General features: G+C 43.2%; 1 protein-coding gene across 1 annotated transcript; it reads right to left on the bottom strand.

Annotated features, from left to right (window-relative positions):
* Window positions 1–1,046: 1,046 nt before the first annotated feature.
* Window positions 1,047–17,413, bottom strand: LOC115784304 (NLR family CARD domain-containing protein 3-like). Its single transcript, XM_030735474.1, has 11 exons — window positions 17,025–17,413; window positions 16,865–16,902; window positions 16,505–16,741; window positions 14,462–16,316; window positions 12,205–12,405; window positions 11,456–11,623; window positions 3,970–4,143; window positions 2,775–2,948; window positions 2,347–2,520; window positions 2,200–2,249; window positions 1,047–1,642 (listed from the first exon to the last, which is right to left on the bottom strand). Exons 1-11 carry the CDS (start codon window positions 17,411–17,413, stop codon window positions 1,119–1,121), a joined length of 3,984 nt encoding a protein of 1,327 aa, XP_030591334.1. The 3' UTR covers window positions 1,047–1,118.
* Between the last annotated feature and the right edge of the window lie 1,744 nt (window positions 17,414–19,157).

Genomic DNA, 19,157 nt, shown 5'->3' with positions numbered 1-19,157 from the left:
AATTTTAAACTCATTTAGAACAAGTATCCATGGGGCACTTGTAATCCAGAATCAAAAAATATGAGGAATACCAATAAAGAGAATACTCTACTACAAGGACACACAACTACACCAGAAACCAGAGAGGAACTAAGCACAGCTGAAAACAATGAGGAAACCAGGGAAGATGGGAACAGGAAATAAAACACACACAACATAAAGGAAAACAGGACCTTACAAAGTAAACACAGAAAGTAACTAAAGAAAGCAGATACTTAACAAGTCTGACAAAATAGACAGAGATGAGGAAACCCTGAAAACTTAAATAATAAGGCTAGGAAGTAAACCACAAACTACTTATACAAAGCATCAGAAAATAAGAAATGAATAATGAGCTAAATATATAAGGAGTGGGAGGTAACACTGGGGAGGTAACGTAAATAACACAAAAATATAAATAATACTAAAAAACAAAGAACAGGACTCAAAAATAAACCAAAAGGAATCATAAACTCAAAAAAAAAGCCTGGGTCCAAAACCCAGGGACCATGACACCCAGGAGCAAGAGCAGCTACTAAAGCACGCAACACACACACCCAGATATTGTTTGTGGTGTTGTAGAGAGAACTAAATATCAAAAAGTATTGTTTATTAATGCTGATGCTGACAATATACATTGCTACAAATGCAAAAAGTCTTTTTTATTTGTATGGCTAAAATTTCACATACATGCTGTGGCTCACACTCATTGTTGTTCTTGGTATGTTTGGATAAGACAATTTTTTTTTTTTTTAAACATCAAAGACAGGATCACATTACTATAATAGGCTGATAAAGCCAGCCAATGTATTTATTATATGTCTGAAAAAGGCTTTAGTTCACTGTAGTGTGATGCATGGTACTCTGGACTATTTGGCATTGTTTTAAAGTCCAGGTCACTTAGATATTTGTTTCCTGAAAAGACAATACAAGTGTGTGCAGCATGTATGTTGTTTGACACGCTTGTTGCTGCTCTGTTGATAAATTTGTTGTATAGTATGGTTTACAGCTTTTCTTTATCCTAATCATTTATTTTATTCTTTGTATACTTGAACTCGTTGGTGCTTCAAATAATTTTATTTTCCTTTCATCCAAGATTTCTACTTTATTTTACGGAGGTAAACTGATCCACTTGGCTCCACACCGAAACCAGGATGGAGTGGTTCAGTGAAAGTTGTGTGCACAGTGTACAGGTGGGTAACGGTATCACGAAAGACTTCAAAAAAGGACAAAATGCCTGCTGGCCAGTCCAGATACACTCCGATGATACAACTAGACCACATTTTACAGTCTGCAAAGTTTACACAGGAATTATTATGATAAAAACAACCATTATTCTTCCAGCACCAAGACTTTTCATTGTTTCCCAAAGAAAACTCAGAGGGAGCGTCTCCCCTCCTGTCTATACTTTTATACGCCACACCAACATCAGCCCCGAAACATTCAGCTTCCCAGTAATGGCGACCTGTCAGACCTTCTTCACACAGAACCTGAAGAGTCTCAAATCTGTCTGGATGATCAGGATATGGTTGCTCCTCTGAAACAAATTCTGCCATTTTGTTCTCCTTGGTTAAAATCATATTGACACCAGCTGTGTTGGGGTCAAGTGTGAGGTCACAGGCATCTGCAATCAGGATAGCAGGAAAAAGTGTTATTGTGTTAGTGTTCTTGATCTCTGATAATTTTGTCATGACGCTTAAAACAAGGCCGGTTTACTTAGTATTCAAGGATGTCAAACAATAACTGCAAATAATCCAGACATGCTGTTCAAATTGTGTATGAAAAACAATTGCTTTCTATAGTTCCTTCACATTTGTGACTTAACATTAAATGCTGTAATTCAGTTTCTTGGGGAATGTAAACTGTATATGATTGTCTATATTGTGAGTGACCAGTTGTTTCCTTAAAAGCTGGATTATAACTTGTTTATAAAGAACACTGTACTTCGGCCACAGAAAATAGTTGCAATGTGTTTATGATTTTAAAGTAGGCTTATCTTTGATAAGTGGCCATGGTCTGCCTGGGGTTTTACACTTGTCCTAATGTAGAAAATATCTGTTTGTGTATGTTTATCCTGATTTGAAAGACATGTCAGGACTTATACTCTCTTGCAAATATACAGTGGCATGTATGAAAATCACATCAGAGATATACAAGATGAGTAAGAAAAGCTTTTCTTACACTGTCTCAGTAGTTTCAGGTCGACCCAACATTCTTCATTTTGGTCCACACTGATGGGAAATATGAACAAAAGCAATGAACTGGAAATCAATATTAGAATATTATCAAGTGTAAAACTGTCTTTGTTAGACAGTATTTATTCCATACTTGAGATTTTCCAGACTGCAGTGGGAATCCCTCTGTTTTTCAGTCAGCAGCTTGACTGCTTCATCAGTGAGGTTATTAAAGCTGAGGTCCAGATCTTTGAGGCTGCAGTGGTCAGAGTCTAGAGCCAAGGCCAAAGAGGAGCCTCCATCTCCTGTCACTTTACAAAATGACAGCCTACACAAATCAAACAACATGTGGGAGATGTTCAGATTTTCTAAGCCTGATTTGACAGCTTTTTTCAGTCTTCCTTTGCACAGCACTACGTGCCTCCCAAACTGGCACGTTTTATTCTAAGTGATATCAAATGATTAGATTGCAAAATTTACTGCAATGCAATTCAACGGTACCACAGTTCTCATCAATGTCTCTTTTTAAAGGTTTGAAAAAGCTTGACTGTGAACTGTGACCTGGCTATTTCTTATACTGACCTGAGTGCTTTTAAACCACAGTGTGGGCTCCTCAGTGCATTACACAGTGCCCTCACCCCTGAGTCCTGTAGGTCATTATAGCTCAGGTCCAACTCTTTCAGGTGGGAAGCTCTGGAGCTGACTGCTGAGGCCAGAATCTCACAGCTTTTCTCTGTGAGTTTGTTGTGACTGAGACTGAATGAAAAATATTGGAATATAATAATTAAAAAAATATTTGAATTATATTAAAAACAATGACTGTTAGAATAATTCTCATTTCTATTCATTTACAGTGCTTACCAAATTTATTAGAACACCACCCAGTAAGGTTCATGCCACAGCTGGCCTAAATTGACAGCATCGGTTATTATTTTTTAATTACCAATTGAAATCAAATACATAATAATGTAATGGTTAATTATTATTTGTTATCCATTTATTATTATTTTACTGTTTTACAGAAAAGCAGAAAAAAAGTAAAGAGCATTATTTATTTTTGACTAAGATGCCAAATTACAATTATTACTTGCGTTCCTGAACAAAAAAAAATAGTTTTAGTAGTTGAATATTATGCTCGATCAATTTCGGACTAGGAAATTCCAGCGTGCCAGCTCAAATTTGGTTATAAAAACACGAATTTAGTTCAGTTTATTCAGTATTTTTTTAATTTTAAACACGTTTATGCAAAATTTCTAAAATATGTGTTTTCTTGTTTTATAAAAGGTGGTCTAATAGATTTGTTAAGCACTAAACAATTCATAGCATCTAAAGACAAGAATGAAAATTCCTTTTTTTCAATTGCCTATGATGACTAAATAGGTTCTTCCTAAATTGTAAAACTAGAACCATCTATGTGTAATGTCCTTGTTGGCAATACATGTTTCAATATAGCCATTTAAAATACCATGATAGTCTATTTCAAAAGGTGCACTTAGAGCTATCCATCCATCGATCTTCTTCTGTTTATCCTTTTCAGGGTCGCAGGGGGGCTGGAGCCTATCCCAGCTGTCAAAGGGCAAGTGGCAGGGTCCACCCTGGACAGGTCGCCAGCCTGTCACAGGGCTAACACAGAGACAGACACCCATACAAACTCACATTCTTTCTGTCGACTTCTAAAAGAAGGTGATTAACGACATTGAGGAGGGAAGTTTTCTGTGCCCTGTAAAATTTTCAAAATATCTATTAGGTACTCCTTTTTTTTAATGAAGCATTTTACCTCAATGCCTTCAGTCTGCAGTTAATGTTCATCAGTCCAGCTGAGAGGATCTTCATTTCTGAGTCTTTAAAATTGATGTAGCTTAGTTCCAGTTCTCTCAGGTAACAAGTGTTGGATGTGAATGCTGCAACTAACAGTTGGCAGATTTCTGCAGGCTTAGGATTTCGGTTCAGCCTGTACAGAACACAACATAGAATTAGATTTAGTATTTAGTATATATATATATATATATATATATATTATATATGTATATATATATATAATGTATATATGTATATATATATATATGTACGTGTGTGTGCACAGAGACAGAGAGAGAGGTGATGCAGCGGGTAAAACAAGTATTGAACACATCCCCAATTTTCTAAGTCAACATTAAAGGTGCTATTGACATGAAATTCTCACTAGATTTCAGTAATAACCCATCAAATCCACACATGCAAAGTAATCAAACCATAGATGTCCATAAATTATGTGTAATGATGAGAAATGATACAGGGAAAAAGTATTTAACACACTTACTGAAATTTATTTAACCCCTGTTGTCCTCTGCGGTCATTTTTGACCCCATAGGAAAACAGATGTTATTAAATTCAATAATAACCCATAATTCGATCAAATTACTTGAAATGAATTATAATCATGAAGAGCATAGTATCAAACGACCCTTATTATTTTCAGATCATGGGGGGGGGGGGGGGGGGGCTGGATCCTATCCCAGCTGTCATAGGGCAAGTGGCAGGGTACACCCTGGACAGGGCGCCAGCCTGTCACAGGGCTAACACAGAGGCAGACAACCATTCCCACTCACACCTATGGGCAGTTTAGAATCACCAATTAACCTAACCCCAGTAATGGCATGTCTTTGGATTGTGGGAGGAAACCAGAGTACCCAGAGGAAACCCATGCAGACACAGGGAGAACATGCAAACTCCACACAGAAAGGCCCGGGCCAAGGTGGTTTCAAATCCAGACCTTCTAGCTGTGCGGTGCAGTGCTAACCACCACACCACTGTGCTGCCCCAAAAGATTTGATTTCGGTTCAAAATGACTCCAGAACAACAGGAGGGTTAATGCTTCATGAAAAAGCCTTTGCTGGTGATAACAGCTTCAAGACACCTCCTGTATGAGAAGCCAGTCGCTTGCTTCTCATACAGGAGGTGTATGAGGGCTCACACAGCATTGCTTTCTTCCATGCAAACAACAAAGCAATTGAAAGATTCATGGAGTAGCTTGATCAGTCTCATCTCACTCTTAGTATAAGTAAAATTAAAGGTATGAGCTTTCCTAAAGCTCATACGTTTAATTGTTTTTGTTTGTTTTTTGGGATATTCTTTTGTTGACATTCTTTGTATGTAACCTGCCAAGGGACTGCAGATGCAAATTAGCTATAAGCTAACTCTGGTACAATAAATCAAATGGTAACATTTATGTTAATAATGTACATGGTCCCTTTTTAAATAAATTAAAGTAAAACACTCTTCAAATCCTGAAGGTTTGTGGGCTCCTTCTATGAATTCTGAGATTTTCAGTTGGATTCAGGTCAGGTGATGGGCTACTGTGCAATGCTTGGCCATTCTAGCAGCTTTATTTTCTCTCTCTGAAACCAACTGACAGTTTCCTTGGCTGTGTGTTTGATATCAATACTCTTGCTGAAATGTCCACCCTCATTTCATCTTCATCATCTTCCTGGTAGATGGCAGAAGATGTTTATCGAGAATATCTCAGTACATTTTTTCATTGATCCTTTCTTCAATCACATGAAGCGTGCCAGTATTGTGTGCTGAAAAACAGCCCCACGCCATGATGTTCCCACCTCCAAATGTCACTGTTGGTATGGTGTTTTAGGGGTGATATGCAGTGCCCTTTGACCTCCAAATATGGTGTGTATTATGGCATCCAAAGAGTTCAATTTTGGTCTCATCTGACCAGACTATATTTTATATAATATATACTATATTACTTCACAGGCTTGTTTAACAACAACATGTTTAACAAGATGGGGTTTTTTTTGTTTTGGTTTTTTTCTCCTCCGTGAATCGCCACCTTATCGTGGTGGAGGGGTTTGTGTGTCCCAGTGATCCCAGGAGCTATGTTGTTCGGGGGCTTGTCCGCCTGGTAGGGTCTCCCATGGCAAACTGGTCCTGGGTGAGGGTCCAGACAAAGAGCGGTTCAGAAGACCCCTATGTTCGCAACAGCAAGGCAACAGTTTACCCTGCCTGGGATAGGGTTACCAGGGCCCCACCCTGGAGCCAGGCCTGGGGAGGGAGCTCGAGGGAGAGCGTCTGGTGGCCGGGCATTAGCCCGTGGTGCTTGGCCGGACGCAGCCCGAAGAGGTTACATGGGCCCGCCCTCCTGTAGGCCCACCACCCGCAGGAGGCGTCGTAGGGGTCGGGTGCAGTGTGTGTTGGGCGGTGGCCCAGGGCGGAGGCCCTGGCGGACCGATCCCCGGCTATCGAGACTCTCTGGTGGGGAAGGAGCCTGAGCTAGTGTGTGAGGTTGAGAGATACCAGCTAGTTATAGTTGGGCTCACCTCAGCGCATGGCCTGGGCTCTGGAACCAGTCTCCTGGAGAAGGGCTGGACTCTGTTCCAGTCTGGAGTTGCCCTCGGTGAGAGGCAGCGAGCTGGGGTGGGTATTCTTGTATCCCCCCCGGCTTGCTGCCTGTACGTCAGAGTTTTCACTGGTGGACGAGAGGGTAGTGTCCCTGCGCCTTCGGGCTGGGGAACGGGTCCTGACTGTTGTTTGTGATTATGCGCCGAATGACAGTTCAGCGTACCCACCCTTTTTGGAGTCCCTGGGCGGGGTGCTGGAGAGTGCTCCATCTGGTGACTCCATAGTCTTGCTGGGAGACTTCAATGCTCATGTGGGCAATGACGGTGAGACCTGGAGGGGCGTGATTGGGAGGAACGGCCTGCCCGATCTGAACCCGAATTGTGTTTTGTTATTGGACTTCTGTGCAAACCACAGTTTGTCCATAACGAACACCATGTTCGAACATAAGGATGTCCATAAGTGCACATGGCACCAGGACACCCTAGGTCGCAGGTCGATGATCGATTGTGTAATTGTATCATCAGATCTGTGGCCGTATGTTCTGGACACTCAGGTGAAGAGAGGAGCTGAGCTGTCAACTGATCACCACCTGGTGGTGAGTTGGATCAGGTGGCGGGGGAAGATGCTGGACAGACCTGGCGCACCTAAACATATTGTGAGGGTGCGCTGGGAAAGCCTGGCAGAAGCCCCAGTCCACGAGATCTTCAACTCCCACCTCCAGCAGAACTTCGACAGCATTCCGAGGGAGGCTGAGGACATTGAGTCTGAATGGACCATGTTCCGCACCTCCATTGTTGAGGCTGCTGCTCAGAGCTGTGGCTGCAAGGTGGTTGGTGCCTGTCGTGGTGGTAACCCCTCAACCAGATGGTGGTCACCGGAGGTGAAGGGAGCCATCAAGCTGAAGAAAGAGTCCTATCGGGCTTGGTTAGCCTGTGGGACTCCAGAGGCAGCTGACAGGTATCGGCAGGCCAAGCGGAATGCAGCTCGGGCAGTGGCCGAAGCAAAAACTCGGGTGTGGGAGGAGTTCGGTGAGGCTATGGAGAAAGACTTTCGGACGGCATTGAAGCGATTCTGGCAAACCGTCAGGCGACTCAGGAGGGGAAAGCAGTGCTCCACGCACATGGTTTGCGGGTGGGGTGCTGCTGACTTCAACTGAGGCTATAGTCGGACGGTGGAAGGAATTCTTTGAGGACCTCCTGAATCCCACTGACACGCCTTCTGTAGTGGAAGGAGAGTCTGGGGACAAGGGAGATGACTTGACCATCACTGGGGGTGAAGTCACTAAGGCAGTTAAACAACTCCTTGGTGGCAAGGCCCCTGGAGTGGACGAGATTCGCCCTGAGTTCCTGAAGGCTCTGGATGTTGTAGGGCTGTCTTGGTTGACACGCCTCTGCAACATCGCGTGGAGATCTGGGGCAGTGCCATTGGATTGGCAGACCGGGGTGGTGGTCCCCATCTTTAAGAAGGGAGACCGGAGGGTGTGCTCCAACTTTCGGGGGATCACACTCCTCAGCCTCCCCGGTAAGGTCTATGCCAGGGTGCTGGAAAGGAGGGTCTGTCCGTTAGTCGAACCTCGGATCCAGGAGGAACAATGCGGTTTTCGTCCTGGTCGCGGAACGCCGGACCAGCTCTTTATCCTCTCAAGGGTATTCGAGTGTGCGTGGGAGTTTGCCCAACCAGTCTACATGTGCTTTGTGGACTTGGAGAAGGCATTCGACCATGTCCCTCGGGGTATCCTTTGGGAGGTCCTGCGGGAGTATGGGGTGTCTGGCCCGTTGTTGCGGGCCATTCAGTCTTTGTACAATCGCAGTGAGAGTTTGGTCCGTATAGACGGTAATAAGTCAGATTCGTTTCCTGTGGGTGTTGGACTCTGTCAGGGCTGCCCTTTGTCACCGATTCTGTTCATAATTTTTATGGACAGAATTTCTAGGCGTAGCCAGGTGGTGGAAGTCTTCTTCCTTGGTGGCCTCAGAGTCTCATCTCTGCTTTTTGAAGATGATGCGGTCCTGTTGGCTTCATCAGGGGGTGGCCTCCAGCTCGCAGTGGAACGGTTTGCAGCCGAGTGTGAAGTGGCTGGCATGAGAATCAGCACCTCTAAGTCTGAGGCCATGGTCCTCAGCCGGAAAAGGGTGGAGTGCCCTCTCCGGCTCAGGAATGAGTTCTTGCCCCAAGTGGAGGAGTTCAAGTATCTTGGGGTCTTGTTCACGAGTGACGGGAGAAGGGAGCGGGAGATCAACAGACGGATCGGGGCTGCTTCTGCAGTGATGTGGACGCTGCACCGGTCTGTCGTGGTGAAGAGGGAGCTTACTGTAAAAGCGAAGCTCTCGATTTAGCGGTCGATCTACGTTCCTACCCTCACCTATGGTCATGAGCTTTGGGTAGTGACCGAAAGAATAAGATTGCGAATACAAGCGGCAGAAATGAGTTTCCTTCGAAGGGTGGCTGGCCTCTCCCTTAGAGATAAGGTGAGGAGTTCAGCCATCCGGGAGGGGCTCAGAGTACAGCCGCTGCTCCTCCACATCGAAAGGAGCCAGTTGAGGTGGCTTGGGCATCTGATTAGGATGCCTCCTGGCCGCCTCTTGGGTGAGGTGTTCCGGGCATGTCCCACCAGGAGGAGGCCCCGTGGTAGACCCAGGACACGCTGGAGAGATTATATCTCTCGGCTGGCCTGGGAACGCCTTGGGGTCCCTCCGGATGGGCTGGAGGAGGTGGTTGGGGAGAGGGAAGCCTGGGCTTCTCTGCTTAGGCTCCTGCCCCCGCAACCCGGCCCTGGATAAGCGGAAGAGAATGGATGGATGAATGGATGGATGGATGGATGGATGGATGGATGGATGGATTGATGTTTTTTCTTCAGCAATTGAGTCTTGCGTGGCGAGCATGCATACAGGACATGGCGGGTAACTGCATTACTTATTGTTTTCTTTGAAATAATTGCTGCTGTTTCCAGGTCTTTCTGTTGGCTCTCTCCTTGGCTCTTGGATTGTTCATTATCTTCTGATAATTCTTTTCAAAAACAATGTGGACTTTATAGATAATTGGAAAAGTTTCTGGGGGAAACCTGGCCTTGTTAGGAGAGGCCGCATCCATCCTACTATAGATGGAGCAGCTCTCATTTCTAGAAATCTGGACAAATTAATTAACCCTCCAGAAACCTGACTACCCAGGGTTGAGACCAGGAAGAAGCGTTGCAGGCTTACATGCCTCTCTGCAGCTTCTCTCCTCCTGCCATCCCCCCAAAACCCCATCTCCATAGAGATGGTGCCTGCTCCCAAAAAACAAACCTAAAATCACCAAAAAACTATTTAAGCATAAAAATTCAAACTCAACTGCACCAAAAAGTAAAACAGTTAAATGTGGATTATAAAACATTAGGTCTCTTTCTTCCAAGTCCCTGTTAGTAAATAATTTAATATTTGATCAACATACTGATTTATTCTGCCTTAGAGAAACCTTGTTAAAGCAGGATGAATATGTTAGTCTAAATGAATCAACACCCCCGAGTCACAGTAACTGCCAGGCACAGGTCGAGGAGGAGGAAAGCCTGACTCTTAGTCTTGTCCACCAAATAACATTTTAAACATTAGAGAAAAAATTATTCATAACCATGTCAAAGATTTATCTTCATGTTCAGCTGCTTCAGGCTGTCCTAAAACCTCCCTGAAAAGCGTTCAGCTGATCCAAAATGCTGCAGCTAGAGTACTAAGTAGAATGGGAGGCAGAGCCTTCAGCTTTCAGGCCCCTCTTCTGTGGAACCAGCTCCCAATTTGGATTTGGCAGACAGAGACCCTCTCTATTTTTAAGATAATACTTAAAACTTTCCTTTATTATAAAGCTTATAGTTAGGGCTGGATCAAGTGGCCCTGAACCATTCCTTGGTTATGTTGCAATAGGTCTAGGCTGCTGGGGTGTTCCTATTGTTCACCGAGTGTTTCTTTTCATTTACCCCTTTTACTCTGTTTATACACCACTCTGGAATTAATCATTAGTTATTAATCTCTGGCTCTCTTCCACAGCATGTCTCTTGTCTCTCCCCTCAACCCCAACTGGTCGCAGCCTGGTTCTGCTGGAGGTTTCTTCCTGTTAAAAAGGAGTTTTTCCTTCTCACTGTCGCCAAGTGTTTGCTCATAGGGGGTCATTTTGAGTGCTGGATTTTCTCTGTAATTATTGTAGGGTCTTACAATATAAAGCGCTTTGAGGCGACTGCTTGTTGTGATTAAGCGCTATATAAAACTGAATTGAAATTGAATTGAGTGTTCTGTCTGAAATCTTGCAAGGAGAACCTGGTCAATCAGTGTGTTTCACAACAATAAGGTTGTGACAGTCTTGAGAGAGCTCACTGGTTTTATCCATCAGAAATGTTTCTTGTGTGACACCTTGATAATGAGACACATTTTCATAGGTCATCAGTTGGAACTGAACCGGCTGATATTTGCACTAAGTGGCAGGCTTGCTTTCTAGTTACTGACAGATTTCAGTTGGTGTCATGGCTTTCCATGTCTTTTTGCACCATCCTTTATTTATATGTTGAATACTTTTTCCCTGTGTCATTGCACACTATTGCGCTTGCTTTATGGACATCTATGGCTGGATTTCTTTGCACGAGTGGAATGAATGAGTTACCAACATCTGGTGAGAATTTCATATCAATAGCACCTTTAGAAATATATTTAGAGAATTGGTGACATGTTCAATACTTATTTTACCCACTCTATATGTTTTTTAAAAAGTATCCTCTCTTTTGCTAGCAAACTGTTTGTAATTAAAAAATAGAGTTGTAATACAATTTTCAAGATGTAATCAAACAACTAGAATGCTGATTTGTCACTATAGCTATTTTTTATGTGGTTGAATATTTGTAGGTCAAATGAATAACTTCTGACACATGACAAGGACAAAATTAAATTTGAGGCAGAGTAAAGTTGAAAACTGACCTGAGCTTCTCCAGTTTAGGGCAGCCTAATCCAACAGAAAGCACCGAACATATTGAGTCCTCCAGTATGTTGCCACTCAGCTCCAGTTCTCTTAGATTTGAGATTATTGATTTGATAGCTGATGCAAAATCTTCAGCCTGTGTGTCTGAGAGTCCTTGACCAGAAAGACTGCAAGGGCATAGGACAGTTTTTGTTTGAAAGTTTTATGTGAAAAGTGTCAATAACACATACACTCATTGGCCACTTTGTCAGTTATACCTTTTCAAATATTTAATCAACCAATCACATGGAAGCAGCTCAATGCATTTCATTGCACTTTGAATGTGGCATTGTTGTTGGTGCCAGATGGGCTGGTCTGAGTATTTCGGATACCGCAGCTCTACTGGGATTTTCTAACACAACCATCTTTATGGTTTACAGAGAATAGCATGAAAAAGAGAACATATTCAGTGAGCGCAGGTCTCTGGATGAAAATGCCTTAACGATGCCAGAGGTCAGAGGAGAATGGCCAGACTGCTTCAAGCTGATAGGAAGGCAACAGTCAAATTTCTGAGGAATGTTTCCAGCACCCCGTTAAATCTATGCCACAAAGAATTAAAGCAGTTCTGAAGGGGGTTCAACCTGGTACTAGAAAGATGCACCTAACAAAGTGTCCATACATATACTGCTCAAAGAAATTCCACAAAATTCTAAAAAGAAATGACAGATCACAACAAAATAAAATAGCATAAGATCATAGTTTTACTAACCTCAAAGCCTCTAGTTTACAAAGAGATTTTTTTAGTCCATCAGCCAAGATTTCTGACCCTTCTAATGTATTGTGGACACGATGAAATTTGGTACGAAATGTATTATTGACAAGATGCAGTTCAGTCAGCACAGAGTGTGGCATGCAGAGAGCTGAAGAGATAGTTTTATATTCCCAAACACTAAGATCCAAGCCTGAGATTCTGCAAAAAATCAAAACAAAAGAAAAAAATCATTGTTTTTAATCAGATAAGATTTTCAAAGCATGTAAATCATTTTCTAGCCTAATAGCAGACTATTCTGATTGATTTTCAAGGTTGAAGGGATTCCAATTTCCCTAATTGAGCACTATAAACTTACACTCAGTTAATTTTTTTAATTAATTTTAATTATATAGTAGCCAGTTTACAACAACATGCTAAAATTTATCTTCATGTTCGGCTGCTTTCAGCACTGCTGGTATTTGTTTAGACTCTTTTGCTCCGGTTGATCTTTCAGAGTTAACTTCAATAGTTACTTCCTGCAAACCATCAACATGTTTATTAGATCCCATTCCTACTAGACTGTTTAAAGAAGTCTTTCCAATTATTGATGATTCAACCCTAAAAATGATCACGCTGTCTTTATTAGTTGGCTATGTACCACAGGCCTTCAAGGTGGCTGTAATTAAACCACTACTTAAAAAGCCATCACTTGACCCAGCTGTCTTAGCTAATTATAGGCCAATCTCCAACCTTCCTTTTCTCTCAAAGATTCTTGAAGAGTTTCAGTCAGGTTTCAGAATTCATCACAGTACAGAAACAGCATTAGTGAAGGTTACAAATGATCTTCTTACAGCCTTTGACAGTGGACTCATCCCTGTTCTTGTCCTGTTGGACCTCAGTGCAGCTTTTCATACTGTTGACCATAACATTTTATTACTGAGATTAGAGCTTGCTATAGGTATTAAAGGTACTGCCTTGCAGTGGTTTGAATCATATTTATCTAATAGACTCCAATTTGTTCATGTAAATGGGGAGTCTTCTTCACACACTAAGGTTAAGTATGGGGTTTTCCACAGGTGCTAGGACCAATTTTATTTACATTATATATGCTTCCCTTAGGCAATATTATTAGAAATTATTGAATAAATTTTCATTGTTATGCAAATGATACTCAGATTTATCTATTGATGAAGCCAGATGACACACATCAATTAGTTAAACTGCAGGATGTTTTAAAGACATAAAGGCCTGGATGACCTCTAATTTCCTGCTTCTAAATTCAGACAAAACTGAAATTCTTGTATTCAGCCCCACAAATCTTAGAAACATGGTGTCTAACCAGATACTTACTCTGGATGGCATTACTTTGGCCTGCAGTAACACCGTGAAAAATCTTGGAGTCATTTTTGACCAGAAAGGTGTGTTGAAGCAGAGACACATCTAAAACCTGCAGGACAGGGGCTCTCGAGGCCTGGAGTTGAAGAGCCCTGGTTTACAACTCCCAGAACCTCTCTTCCCCCACCTCACCCATTGTTGTGGAATTTTTAGTGCATTTAATTAAAAAAAAAAAAGTCTACTACAGGAGTTGTCTTTTGAAAATGTATTCTTGCAAGAAGGACTTCAGCCAGAGCACGCACCAGTGTAGTGAGGAATTCCCAGGAGAAGGAGGCGGGCCTTACTCATACAAAATGCAGCATAATATTTTATTATGTAAAAGTCCAGTTATCCTACACAGGTCACACACAGTTCAACAAGATATATGTAGCAGATTGGGCAAACAAGTCTCATCGGTTTGGAGGCACCAGGACCCTCTGTTGAGGAGGTCCCACATGTCTGCATCTCCCCTATGTGCCGGGTTCAAGGGGTTAAGATCAACATAAAACATGAGAGAGAAAAAGCTGAATCCTTGAACATAACAAAATAATCCTCAGCACTGTCCACAGGACTGTTGCAACCCCTGTCCATGGCCATTAAATAGGCCACAGTCAGCTAGACCTCTAGCTTGCACTTGTGTATTTTATCACAATCTATAGTTGGGCACAAGTGAGCATTCTGACTAACAGCAAATAGACACATGATACATGTGAGACTGAATATGACTGATTGATATGATTGTTAGGACAAAAATCCAAATTGTAAATTATATTTCAGACTGCAGTCTATTCATGACTCTTCAGGACTTATAGTACAATATAACAAATTACACTGAAGGGACTGGCCTGCAGTATATTGTCAGTGTTGTTTGTCTAATAGATGTGCTTCACTATGTACTCACCTTGCTTTTCTGCAGTTTCTCACAGCTGGAAGGAGTCTCAAAATACCTCTTGTTGATGGTCTGTATTTCTTGAGATTGAACTCTTCCAGAGGTGTGTTTGACATTAGAATCAAGTCAGCCAGAGCTGAGCACTGAACAGGGGAGAGCGATGATTCAGGAAAAGAATTCAGATACTGCCGTACTGAATCATGCAGGGAACTGTCTTTCAGCTCAGTCAGGCAGTGGACAAGGTTTAGACATCTTTCAGCTGAGCAGTCCAATAGATCTATTTCTAATAGACTTGTCCGAATTTCTTCAATATTTGCAGTGTGTTCCTCTTTTTGTTGAATCAGGCCTTGGAGCAGTTCTTGTGCTGATTGTAGAGACAAGCCAATAAGGAACCTGAGGAACATGTCCAGTTCTCCGGTCGTTCTCTGAGTTGAATTAGCAATTGCAATTTCAATCAGTTCATTCAAAGGAAGATCCACTGGATCCATTTCCAAGATAGACTTAAGCTCTTCATCAGACCCTTTCAGCAAGAAGTCCTTGAGGTTTTCAGAATCTATTTTTTTACTTGCAAAACTGTGATATACAAAGAGAGCAGCAAAATACTCCTGAACTGTCAGATGAACAAAGCAGTAAAGTTTCTTTGTGCAGAACACGTTCTCTTCTTTGAATATTGCTGTACACAACCCACAGCAAACTCCAGCTTTGTAGATGTCTATGCCATACTTTTCCAGATCTTCAGCAGTGAATATGATCTTGCCTTTTTCCAGTTGTTCAAAAGCCATCCTGCCTAATTTTAAAATGAACTCTTCATTTGACTTAAAGATCTCTGCTGCATCAGGCTCTTCCTGGTTGCCATATTTGTCACTGGCTATTGTCATCTGAATGAGAAAAAAGTGTGTGTACATTCCGGTAAGAGTTGTGGGTATCTTTACATTTTCATCTTTTGTTTTGCCCGTTTTATGCAGCAAATACTCAAAAACTTGTACGGCAATCCAACAGAAGATGGGTATGTGACACATAATGTACAGGCTCCGTGACATGGTCATGTGGTCAATAATTCTTTCAGCAACTGCTTCGTCCTCAACTCTCTTTCTGAAGTATTCTATTTTTTGTGGATCATTAAATCCTCTCACCTCCGTCCACTGGTAGATAAATTTACGAGGGATGCGTTGAACTGCTCCTGGTCTTGAAGTTATCCAAACAAATGCAGAGGGAAGAAGATTTTCCCTGATAAGGTTCGTCACCAGAGTGTCCACTGAGGATTCCTTTGTAGCATCGGTCAATATTTGGGACATTTTGAAATTCAGTTGAAGTTGGCTTTCATCAAGACCATCAAAAATGAACAAAACTTTACGATCAGCAAATGCTTTCACAACTGCTATGTTTTTAAGCACTGGGTGGAATGTTTTCACAAGGTTCTCAAGGCTAATGTGATCATCTTGGACCAGATTTAGCTCCCTGAATGGAAACATGAAGATAAAGTCCAAGTCCTGATTGGCTTTTCCATCTGCCCAGTCAAGGATGAACTTCTTCACAGAGACAGTTTTTCCAATGCCAGCGATTCCCTTTGTCATCACAGTCCTAATTGTTTTCACTTCTCTGTCATCTCGCTCATTTTTAAAGATGTCATTACAGTTGATCTTAGTCCCCTCTGCAGTTTGATTCCTCACTTTATCTTCAATCTCCCAGATCTCATGTTGTTCATTGACATGTTCACTCTCTCCTTTTATGATGTGAAGCTCTGTGTAAATTTTGTCCAATGATTTTTCATCTTTGCGAGATTTTTCAGTGCCTTCCAACTGCCACTTACAGTTTTTCCTCAGATATTTTTTGTTCTTTCTGATGGCCTCTTTGATGACATCTTCTCCTGCAGGTAAAAAGGAAAACCAAAAATAAAACAAAACATAATGTCTTCTATGTTCTATTGTGAATAAAATATGGGTTTATGAGATTTGCAAATCATTGCATTCTGTTTTCAACATTTTCAGAATTAGGGTTGTATACATGGTTACCGAGCAGCTAGAAATGTATACTTTAGACAAAGACCTCACATACTTTCACATGTCGGTGGCTGAATTTCTTGGAGGATTCTGTAGAAGGCAGATTTGACTTTTGTAGTAGTCAGTGCCTTGTAGAGCTCTCTCATTTTATCCTGGCTTGTTTGTGCAGCATGGATTCTGTTGTACATCTCTGGATGGATCATACCCCACTGTCTCATTTCATCTGCTACGGGCATCACCAAAGTGATACTTCGAATGAGCTCCAACCTGTTGCTGTCCACCCAGCTTGCTTCTATAAAAAGATAAACTAACTGTGAGTCACATTGTTTGGAACTTTAGAAGCAGAAGAAAGAACTGTGTATTTATGGGCATTTTATTATAAGAGTTCATCATAAAATTATAATTATTAACTCACCTTCCTCTTCTATTGTCACTGAAGCAGACAGGCAAGGACTAGCAAAATGCAAAAACAGCTCTAAGGATTTTCTTTTATCTTACAAATATTGATTGTATATTCATTTAAGTATATACAGTGAACTGTTTTATTGTCAATCACAAATTAATAATGGTCTCACCTAAAGGCATTAACTTGTGCACTGCTGTTGTCACTGCAGTCATTTTTTCCAGAGGTTTCTTCTGCGTGTCTGCATGAAGTCTCCTCCCCCCACAGACTTGGCTGTCCAAGAAGGGGGGCCGCATGTTCCTGACTTTTCTCCTCCCCCTGCAGATTTGGCTGTCTGAGGAGGGGGGTTGACTGTTCCTGACTTTTCTCTTCCCCCTGCAGACTTGGCTGTCCAAGAAGGGGGGCCGCATGTTCCTGACTTTTCTCCTCCCCCTGCAGATTTGGCTGTCTGAGGAGGGGGGCTGACTGTTCCTGACTTTTCTCAGTGGTAGAAACTTTTTCTGGGTCTCGACTGTTTTCTTCCTTTTTACCGCACCAATGTGCAGACCATTGGGTCCCCATGATGTTATTTCTTCAGTGTTATTTCAGTGACTGACATTTGGAAAGTATTTAAATGTGAATATTATTGTAAAGTTTAGAGGTAAACTTTTACTTCAGTTAGTTTAAAGAGATGCAGTTACAGAAGCTAAGCATATACATATTTGCATTTATATTTAGTGTTTACATGTTTTTGTAAGTACGTTAGTGTCATGGCCAGGGAGGAAACGGGCGAGGAAGGGCCAACACGAAGGACTCCAGAGAATGGCATAACTTGAAGGTATTTATTTAGATGGGGAAAACCAAATACAAAACCCTTGGAAGGGAGACGAAAGGAAGACACGGGGAACACAGAAACACGCAGGCACAATAACGTCAACGACGCGACAAAGAACAGATGGAAACTGAGGGCTTAAATACACACTGGGTAATCAGGGCAAGAGAAAACAGCAGGGAACAACAGGTGAGACAAATGAAACTAATTACACAGGGGAAGCAAAGCTAAACACAAAGCACAGGGGAATCACACTGGCAAAATAAAACAGGAAGTGATAAACCAAGGAACACGCAGACGAGTCACAACACTGGGAACCAGACATCAAACATACTGGGAGGACAAACTCAGGAAATAAACTATAAACACAAAACGCTGGGCCAACGGCCCAGGACATGACAGTACCCCCCCCTCAAAGGCCGGCTCCCGACGGCCAAAACAAGAAACAAAACCAGACCAGGGCAGGAGGCGGGGGACCACGAAGGAGGGCCTGAAACAAAAACAAAGACAGGGAGCAAAACAGAAATCACAGGGCGTGAACAAAACAACTCAAACCCGTACAGGAAGAAAAAAAAACACAGGACCAGAACAAAAGGCGATGGCACAGGGCCGGAAACAGTCCAACATGGGGCATCAAAATGAGGCAGAGCAGAGGCAACACAGTCCAAACAAGAACAAAACATGGGGACGAGAAGCAAAAACAGGATGAAACAAAAGCGGCGGCACAAGGCCGGGGAACTCCAAAATCGAACACATGGGTCAAAGTCCACGAACAGAGCAGGGGCTAAAACAAAACAAAACAGCAGGGGAAAAACAGTCCACAGTTCAGGGGAAGTTCCAAAACAGAAAACACAGATCAGGAGGCCAAGGGGCCACAAAGCAGAGTCTGGATGAGGGAGGCCGACCGCACCTCCAGCGGCAGCGGCGACGAGGAGAAGACACTGGAGGCCGACCGTGCTCCCAGCGGCGGCGGCGGCGACGAGGAGAAGAGGACAGTGGGGGCCGACTGCGCTCCCAGCGGCGGCGGCGACCTCGGGCTCTGGCGTGGGACCCTCGGGCTCTGGCGTGGGACCCTCGGGCTCTGGCGCGGGCCCCTCGGGCTCTGGCGCGGAGCACTCGGGCTGAGCGAGACCCTCTGGCGTGGAAGGCTCGGACGGAGCGGAGACCCCCACCGGCTCGGACTGAGCGGGACCCTCGGGCTCGGAGCGCTCGGACGGAGCGGAGACCCCCACCGGCTCGGACTGAGCGGGACCCTCGGGCTCGGAGCGCTCGGACTGAGCAGAGACCCCCACCGGCTCGGACTGAGCGGGACCCTCTGGCTCGGAGTGCTCGGACTGAGTGGCCGTCATCCTGGGCAGCAGGGGCTGCTCAGGGGACAGTTTGGGTGTGTCAGAAGACGGCTGCGTGGAAGCAGACTGCGTGGAAGCAGACTGCGAGCTAGAGAGAGCAGACTGCGGGCAAGAGAGAGCAGACTGCGGGCAAGAGAGAGCAGAC

The sequence above is a fragment of the Archocentrus centrarchus genome, chromosome 8, assembly GCF_007364275.1.
Source record: "Archocentrus centrarchus isolate MPI-CPG fArcCen1 chromosome 8, fArcCen1, whole genome shotgun sequence".
NCBI classification, from domain to species: Eukaryota; Metazoa; Chordata; class Actinopteri; order Cichliformes; family Cichlidae; genus Archocentrus; species Archocentrus centrarchus.
The sequence above is the reverse complement of the archived record's forward strand: the minus strand, read 5'-3'. Positions and strand labels throughout refer to the sequence as shown.

Coding starts and splice junctions, on each gene's coding strand:
- LOC115784304 (XM_030735474.1), bottom strand. CDS start 17,413: ATGGGGACCCAATGGTCTGCACATTGGTGCGGTAAAAAGGAAGAAAAC. Junction 2,949..3,969: donor TGCAGACTGAAGGCATTGAG/GTAAAATGCTTC, acceptor TTTTTCATTCAG/TCTCAGTCACAACAAACTCA. Junction 1,643..2,199: donor CCTGAAACTACTGAGACAGT/GTAAGAAAAGCT, acceptor TCCTGATTGCAG/ATGCCTGTGACCTCACACTT.